The 9,585-nt window shown below is 39.7% G+C and overlaps 1 protein-coding gene across 2 annotated transcripts in view; it reads right to left on the reverse strand.

Annotated features, from left to right (window-relative positions):
* The window catches only part of trim66 (tripartite motif containing 66), a 230,461-nt gene that overhangs the window by 20,067 nt on the left and 200,809 nt on the right, over positions 1–9,585 (reverse strand). For both annotated transcript variants that reach the window (XM_043705850.1, XM_043705851.1), the window contains 3 exons: positions 7,074–7,244; positions 2,633–2,812; positions 1,664–1,772 (listed from right to left, as the gene is read on the reverse strand). In XM_043705850.1, coding sequence (XP_043561785.1) covers positions 1,664–1,772; positions 2,633–2,812; positions 7,074–7,244 — 460 coding nt within the window. The remainder of the gene's footprint in view (positions 1–1,663; positions 1,773–2,632; positions 2,813–7,073; positions 7,245–9,585) is intronic.

A 9,585-nucleotide genomic window follows, 5' to 3' on the forward strand; every position in this document is an offset into this window, starting at 1 on the left:
TTCCCCAATTTAGAGGGCCGCATCGGGAGCAACGGATACAATAAATGATATTTGTGGATGTGCAGGTAAAACTTTGATGGATGTGGAAGGCTCCTTTAGGGCCTTGAATGGAGGTGAGGGAAGAGGTGTGGGCGCAGGTTTTGCAATTCCTGCGGTAGCAGGGGAAAGTGCCAGGACGGGAGGGTGGGTTGTAGGGGGGCATGGACCTGACCAGGTAGTCACGGAGGGAATGGTCTTTGCGGAAGGCGGAAAGGGGTGGGAAGGGAAATATATCCCTGGTGGTGGGGTCCGTTTGGAGGTGGCAGAAATGTCGGCGGATGATTTGGTTTATGCGAAGATTGGAAGGGTGGAGGTTGAGCACCAGGGGCGTTCTGTCCTTGTTACGGTTGGAGGGGTGGGGTCTGAGGGCGGAGGTGCGGATGTGGACAAGATGCGTTGAAGGGCATCTTTAACCACGTGGGAAGAGAAATTGTGGTCTCTAAAGAAGGAGGCCATGGAGTCATACAGCATAGAAACAGACCCTTCAATCCAACTGGTCCATGCTGACCATGTTACAAAACCAAATTAGCCCACCTGCCTGCATTTGGCTCATATCCCTCCAAACTTTTCCTATTCATGTGCTTATCCAAATGTCTTCTGAATGTTGTAACTGTATGTGCATCCACCACTTCCTCTAGCAGTTCAATCCACATGTGAACCATTTTGAATATAAAAATTCTGTCTCTCACATCCTTTTAAATCTTTTTAAAAACACGCCCCCTAGTTTTGAACTCCACCATCCACGAGAAAACACCCGTGCTATTCATCTTATCTATGCTCCTCATGATTTTACAAACTTCAATAAGGTGTGTGCTGTGATCTAACTTTACTAATCAGTCTACCATGCAGAACATTGTCAGTGCATTCTGTTTTGTTACATAACCATAAGCCCAAGTAAAACTACTAGAAATTGGCGGGGTTAGTTTTGCTACATTTTAAATATACTGGAAAACTGTTTCCAATTCTCTTGATAATTATGGTGTCTTTGTCATAATGTTGTGAGGTGTAAATGAGATATTCTTCAAGTGCATTAGGTTACTGTTGCTTCATTTCGTGTGGCAGGAAGCCATACAGACCAAGAGATTCTTGAAATTTATTTTTACCAGAACCTAGTTAGGTCACTAACTCTGGTTCTAGTTAGAGAGGAGTGAAGGAGTGTGAAGAGCAATGCTACCTACAGATCCCTTTCTGGTCACTATTCAATGTTTTTTCTCCCATTGGAAAACCATGAGTGTGAACACCAAATAATAACACAATCAAACTTGGCCATATTGCCCTATGAAATGAAAAATTTGCCAATGCACACTATCCATGTGCATAAATAAAGTGGCAAAGTAAAAGCATTAATAGCATCCATTTGATTGCACCCTAAAACAAGGCACTACCTTCAACAAGAAAGGAGAAAAGAAACTGAAGACATGATATTGTATTTGAAAAACTATGCAATTTTGATATCTATGTGTCTTTTTTTTAAGCGTGGGAAACACACTGTGCATCTCATTTGGTTGTCTCACATCATATTCTGTGGTACCATGTACTCTGTAAATTTTGCAATGTATATCATTTCTCAACAATGGTGGAGGAGTAGTGCGAGCTAATAGCAAAGATAGGGACGACAACTTACATCCAACATTCACAGAAAGGTTAATCGGTTCTTTGAAACTATTCTCTTCTAGAGAGACTGGTTTAACTTTCATAGGTTCCTTGGGTAATTTGCTATTACTTTCTTCAGACTAAAAGAGACAAAAGTGGAAACAGGTTAGTTCTTCAGCCATCGATTATAATAAACGTATTGAAAGCACTCAAGCTTACGCGTTTGAATTCTCACTATCTGAAATGCTTCAGGAAATCTAGAAATGTTCTAGTGATATAATTGAAACAAAAACTATTGCAAATTGTGGTTTTGTTTATTTTCTTTAATTCTCTTATAGGATGTGAGTTAAATACCTTTTCTGTGATGCAACCAGTTGACTTAAGGTTCACATCTGCTTAGAAATTATGTGGGTCCCAACCCTAACGGTATCACAATCCTGCCAACCTCTGATTTTTCCACAGGTGGTTGAATTAAGAGGTTAGTTCCAGAAGCCCTAACAAATGAAAGAATAGCAGGCAGGCTATGCAGACAGGAAGGCTATTTCACACTTAAGGATGTGAGAGTTGGTAGCTCCTTTGGGAATAGTGGGTGATGGCAATGTATGTGGAGAACCATGAAAAAACAGATGCACCCGATAAAGACTTCTAAACTTTAAAAATGAGCAAAACCACAGCTGCTGGCCTGCCATTGTGGAGTGAAGCCCTTGTCAAAACATCTGGGGCATCTCTGGTCTCAATCATCAGGCATAAGGAATATACATCATGCACCAAGCTGCCAAAAATGGTGCACCTAAAGTGTTGGACCAGGTTGCCCAAAACTCTCCATCACTGGATCTTCCTCGGTTATTACATTAAGTGACTAACAAGATGATAGAGTATGAACCAGATTGAACTTGGTCTTTCTTTTCTAACAAATCCAATATTTCCAATTATTCATAGAATTCCTCAATGCAAACTTAGAGCAAATTGTCACACTTCAGTTAATTAAAAAAAAACAAACCTTATACTCTGTGCACTTTGGTTCCCCATTTACTATTACATTCTCAGCCAGAAGATCCTGATTGCAGTCATCAGATCTGTGCGCAGTCAACTGGGATTGCTGTTCAATAAGTGAAGGTGCAAGGTGTGAAGACTCTTCATCCAATGGCAGCCTGCATTTCATTTGGCCTGAAGCAGAGCGCTGCAACAGATAAACCACAACAAAAACATTTAACTTCCACAACAAATACTCCTATTTATATGGTACCTTCCACATAACAAAACAAGGCACTTTACAGAGGCTTTATGCACCATTTAGAGGGTACTTGTAACACAGTGGGAGCCTCTCTACCTCTAATGTAGGAGGCCTGGGTTCAAGTTCCACCTGCTCCAGAACATCAAAGAGTGAGCTACTTAACTTGTTAGATCATATGATCAAAATCTTGGTTAAAGAGCAAGGACTGGGATGCTTAAAGGAATTTGTGAATTGAGGAAAGAGAGATAGAGAAACAAACAGGTTTAGAGGCAGAATTTGAGAGCTTAGGCCCCAGGCATGGCCATCAATAATGGAGAAATCAAATTCAGGGATACTCAAAACGCTGAAATTAGAAGACAGGAACTACTTTAGAAGCTTGCAGAGTTGGTAAGGATCCATGGCATAATGGGTTAACTATACAATTACTCTTATACGAGATAATGAGCATGCACATAAGGCTACATGATGTCAGGTCACATGGCAGTGAGATCAAGTAGAAGGTGGTATTAGTGAAGCCTCCCTCCGCCTTGCACGTATACACATCATTCACATGCAATAATTGTTAAGTTTGCACTAACCAATAAAAGCTGCAAACAACAAGGTTCAGACCACACAGAGCTTTGAATTTCAATGCAAAGCATTGTTTAAACCGGAGGTAGTCTATATAGTGCCCTGTATGTACTAATGGAAAATGTCATCACTCTCTCATCTTGTTACTTTTAAAAGGCACCTTATGTTATGTTTTTGAAGACTGTAATCTTGAATTTTGGGAAATCAAATAAAGGAGTCAGGCCCAAAAACTGAATCATGATGGGCTGACAATTTTGGGGCAGAAAAATAAAATTATTGATTTGTCCAATGTGGCTCAAATGGAGTTTGGCAACAATCTGAAAGATCACTTACATTCTAATATTTTCTATGTTGAATGCTGTCCTTCCATCATGGAATCCAGTTAATGCTGTGCATCAAACCCATAAAACTGCCAAAATGAGGAGACTGCTTTCTGGGATTACTGGTTATGACATGTCTCAGCTTTTGAATGAAGTTTGCTTTGTAATCTTTTGCACCATTTTCAGTAGCAAGAAGCTTCTACAGAATTCAGAAAAGAGCTCCTAAAGATTCAGTTGAGAGGAGTGACATGATCGTGTAGTAATTTGAACAATGGTCATTTATCTTGGATGCAAGGTTGAGTCTGGGCCTGAATGAAGAAATATCTTTTGGATCAAACGTGGCAGATTTTATTCAATTCCTAGTATGCGTGTGTGTATGTTGGCCCCCATCCTCAGTTTGAGGCAAAAAGAACAAACTCAAAGAGGCCAAACATGCATTTCCTATGGGAAACGAAATACTGGTTCTCAATTCACCTGCAATGAGGAGAAAAATAAAACAAATCTCCAAATGCAAAACATCGGGTTTTTTTTGGAAAGCATCACTATTTTAATGCATTTAATAGAAAAGTACATGAATAGATCACAATCACTTTACAGGTTACTTATTTTTAATCTGAAAGGGTCCATCAATACTTGTTTATGATGTTAGCGCACTGGTACATAAACTCATTATTGAAAAATTTACAAAGCTATTGAATTGTTCTTGAAATAGATGAATGAAATACTTTAAAATTGTATCGATTCTCCATCTTACATAATAGGAGAGTAAGTCACTGCCTTTGTCCTCTAGCTTTCACAAATTAACAGCTGAATCATGGTGCACAAAATAGTTTGGTAGCTGCCACCAAAAACTAATTTATTCCAGAAAGAGAAGCCCTACTCAGATTGGATTTGAGGAAAGATGGACTACGATTTATTGCCCATTCCTAATTTCCCTTTAGTAAGTGGGGGTGAGCTGCTGCCTTGAATGACTGCAGTCTATTTGATGTAGGAAGACCCACAATGCCACCAGACAGGGAGTTCCAGGATTTGGTGCTGAAGGAACAGTAGCATGGTGTGTGGCTTGGAGGTAACTGTCCCTGAATTACTAATATTCAAATAGTTATCCAAAAGACTCAAAAGGATTTTTACAATTTTTTTAAAATTAAAAAGTAGAACAGTTTGTCTCTGGTTCCTTGAGGACTTTTCAAACCAAGCAAGAAAAGCATTAAGAAATAATTTGCTAGCACAGTATAGTCAGACAAAATCTCAGCCTCTCCCTACAAATAACAACATTTTAACATATATTTGCTAATTAGGCAAAATGTCACTCTCTCCTTCTGAAAATGTTAGCAGAGTCTCCCCTTCTCCAAGTTCCTAATTAGCAGTGACTCAGTAAGATTGGGCACTGAAGCAGTAAACAAGGTAAACATCTTCATTTAATTAAACTGAAACACAAAGGCAAACATTACCACAGAATATATCAGACGATTACTGAATATCAATTGATTTAAGTATTTTTTTAAGGAAAAGCTGATATCAGAAAGCAAAAAAAAAGGAAGATGACTGACTTGCAACTATCAGTAAGTCGGTGAAAGTAAAACATTACTTTTGATGGTTCTGAACAGGAAAAACTGCACTCGGTTAACCTAGTTTTCTTTTCCAAAATCAGACTGACTTTTTTTCATTTCACAATTTTACATTCCTTTTATTAAGCAAGTTGCAACAGCTGTCTCTTCACAATGAGGTTAGATTTTGGTCAAATTGTGCTTAACAGAAGCTCGATTATTTCCCTAACAAAAGAAAACAGGTCAACATTCCCTTTGGTGCTTCTTCACTCCATAATAAATAATATAAATTTTAATTATATCTAGATGTACCAGCTGTTGCAGAGGATGTATTGATGGCAATTGCTCCAATCTTGAGACTGAATGTCACACAAGGAAAATGCACTCTTATTATGTAATGGGATAAAATATACTGAATTGGTCAGTATGCCTTAATAGGTATAGGAAAGACACAGTATAATAATCTATCTTTCGTTGAAATAATTTATTTTTGTTACTTTCTGAACCAAATAATTAAATGCACTCCTAAAGTGGACACCTATCTTACACACTCCATAAATTCAAACTCAATGGATGCTTGTGTCAATAAGCAGTTAAGTTGTTATTTTTGAGGTATCAGTTTGACAATTTATTTAATAGTTCCTTGGTTAAAAAAAGAATTCTCAGGAAATAAGTGTGCTTTCAAAAATTCGTTCAGTTCTCGTTTTAGACTTTTGGATCAAGTAAAGAATGTGCAGTTCAGCTTTAGGTGTTCTTACTACACAGATTGCATATACTCTGTAATGCATGCTGTCTGTTTTTGATGACGAGGAAACAACTGCAGATGTAACTGAAAGCAAAAGGTTGAATTTGACAAAGAAAATAAGTAGCTTTTATACTTAGAATAACCTGAATCATCCTTTTTAAGCATTAATTTTTTGTGTTACAAAGAAACGTTTATGCAATTGTCATGGTGCTCTAGTTCCCCTTTACATGAATAAGATGTTATTTTCTGTCACACTGAATTGCTGTTCTGAAGGCAAAGCAACTGAACAATGGGTGTATTTACTTGCCTGTTCACTATATCTACAAGATGCAAATCTTAGGAGTAAAGTCTATCTCACACACATGTAAATATCCTTGCTCAGCAAAAAGAACTATGACAATTACACCACAATCAAAACATTCCCTCCTATTGGTAACATTTCTGGCCAAAGAGAGACAGGAGGAAGTTGAACAGATGGGTGATGGTGAAGAAGATTAAAATTATGGTTAAGACACTTTCTACTGCCTTCCAATGCATTTGCAGTCTCAGCATTTTCAATTGCCAGGTCATTGGAGGCCAAGATAAATTTTTTTTGATTATAGCTGTGACTTTCAGTATTAGCTCGAGCAGGGAAACTAGTCTGGGGCAGCACTGACCTAATGAGACACAAGTAATTTTTAATTTTATTTTATGATAAGGACAAGTTGAGTAGCTTGGGATTCTGCAAAGAATCCTTAAACTTTCCCACTGGCCTTAAATGTCTGGTTCTGTGAGCCATGTGATCATGTCATGCTCACTGCTCCTTGATATTCCCATCAAAATTCAAACAAAATTCATCCTGAAACTGTGGCAATTATCCAGAAGTTAAAGTTGCTTGAGTAACAAGCCAGTGCCATTACCAGTACTAGTGTCATTACTCACCCACATCTTGGCTTCTAAAAGGCACAGTCACAGTTAATGTCAGCACTATAGTTTTGACAATTCATGAACAGAAACAAATTAGCATATTATATATGTAATACTACCTTCCCCCTTTTTTTCACAGTAGTTGAAGGCTTCTTTGTCGACCTTGAAGTAATTGGTTGCTTTCCAACTGTGTTACTTATTCCCACTAAATCCACTGGTTGGAGAGTAATGGTGCTTGTTCGATGAGAATTTATACTTTGCTGTTCCTCAACACCAATGTGATTGTGCAACTAAGGAAATAAATGGCAAAAAATACTTAATATCAATTTGCTGCTGTAAGACTGGACATAAATAGGAGAAAGTGAGGACTGCAGATGCTGGAGATCAAAATTGACAGCTTGGTGCTGGAAAAGCACAGCTGGTCAGGCAGCATCTGAGGAGCAGGAGAGTCAACATTTCAAGCATAACCTCTTCATCAGGAATGAGGTTTGTGGGCCAAGGGAGCTGAGTGGTAAATGGAAAGGGCGTGGGGCTGGGGCAAGGTAGCTGAGAATGCAATAGGTAGATGAAGGTGACGGTGAAGGTGATAGGTTGGAAAGGAGTGTGTAGCAGATAGGTGGAAAGGAAGATGGACAGGTAGGACAGTTCAAGAGAGCGGTGCCGAGTTGGAAGGGTAGATCTGGGATAAGGTTGGGGGAGCAGACATGGGAAAGCTGGTGAAATCCACATTGATCCTGTGTGGTTGGAGGGTCCCAAGAAGGAAGATGAGGCGTTCTTCCTCCAGGCATTGGGTGGTAAGGGTTTGGCAATAGCAGAGGCCCTATATGTCCTTGGGGGAGTGGAATGGGGAGTTAAAGTGTTCGGCCATGGGGTGGTAGGGTTGTTTTGTGCATGTGTTCCAGAGATGTTCTCTGAAGCATTCCGCAAACAGGCGTTCTGTCTCCCCAGTGTAGAGGAGACCACATCTACTTTGGAGAGACAGGCTGCCTACTTGTGGAACACTTCAGAGAACATCTCTGGCGACACATGAATGAAACAACCCCTCCATTCCATGGCCGAATACTTTAATTCCTCCTCCCACACCCCCAAAGACATGCAGATCCTGGGCCTCCCCTATTGCCAAATCCTTACCACCCGACGTCTGGAGGAAAAATGCCTCATCTTCCTTCTTGGGACCGTCCAACAACACAATGTGGATTTCACCAGCTTCCACATTTCCCCTCCCCCCATTTCATGCTACATCCACCCTCCAACTTGGCACCACCCTCGTGACCTGTCCTACCTGTCCATCTTCCTTCCCACCTGTCCGCTCCACCCTCCTCTCCGACTTATCACTTTCACCCCAACTTCCATCTACCTATTGCATTCTCAGCTACCTTGCCCAGCCTCGCCCTCCCTCCCATTTATTACTCAGCCCCCTTGGCCAACAAGCCTCATTCCTGATGAAGGGCTTATGCTCAAAATGTCGATAAATTAGAGAAATAAATACCTTACCTGACTTGAACCATGATTTAGAATATTTATAAGTTCATTAGTCACATGAAGACAGGAAATTTCTTTATTGTAAACATAAATAATCAAAACCATTGTTGTAAAAGTTCAATTCCATAAATCTGCTTTATCACTGCATTCTACAATTTTTTGTTTTTCTACAGATGAACATTAACAGAAATTGGATGGTGTTACGCTAATGGACGAGTAATCCAGAATTCTAGGTTAATATTCTGGGGTTACGGGTTTGATTCCCACCATGGCAGATGGTGAAATGTGAATTCAGGAAGAAGCTGGCCTAAGGTTGATTGCATTATCATTGTCATATGTTGTAAAAACCCAAATGTTCAGGAATGTCTTTTTAGGGAAGGAAATCTGCCATCCTTAAGTTGTCAGGCTGATATGTGACTCTGGATCCACAATGTGGCTGACTTTTAACTGCTGTTTGGGCAATTCGGACAGGCAATAAATTATGCCCTTGTTCCATAAACAAATTTTTTAAATTGCTTTTCAGTACACAGTCCTACATATATTTATGTGTGGTTTATCCTAGAAACATCCTTGATTCACCAAATATTTGTTTATCAAAGTGCTTCCAAGCCAAGCATTTCCCGTCTTTGTTTTTTGCTGGCAAATTTGTCATAGTGAAGAGCAAGGGGTAATCAACTTTCATTCCTGTACCTCACAACAAAGCCAGAAGTTCGATGGTACTTTCTGCAAAATGCTGTTACTTCAAACCTCATGTCCAAATGCTGAGAATGGCTCCACTTTCACATGTGCACCTTTACCAATTGTTCTATTCCATCCCCCAATCCAAAGTACCGTGGTGACATACACCAAAATGGTGTTAAAACATTGTACTAAAAAATTCAATTTTATATTAATACTAACAACCATCGAATAAGAAAAAAAAAGACTGGCAGCATTTTAAATGACTTCACAAAGCAGCTTCTAAGATGGAGAAACGACGCTTCGGGCATTAACCCTTCTTCAGGAATGAGGAAAGTTTGTCCAGCAGGCTAAGATAAAAGATAGGGAGGAGGGACTTGGGGGAGGGGCGTCGGAAATGTGATAGGTGGAAAAAGGTCAAGGTGAGGGTGATAGGACAGATTGGGGTGGGGGCGGAGAGGTCGGGAAGAA

This window comes from Chiloscyllium plagiosum, chromosome 16 (assembly GCF_004010195.1).
Source record: "Chiloscyllium plagiosum isolate BGI_BamShark_2017 chromosome 16, ASM401019v2, whole genome shotgun sequence".
NCBI lineage: Eukaryota > Metazoa > Chordata > Chondrichthyes > Orectolobiformes > Hemiscylliidae > Chiloscyllium > Chiloscyllium plagiosum.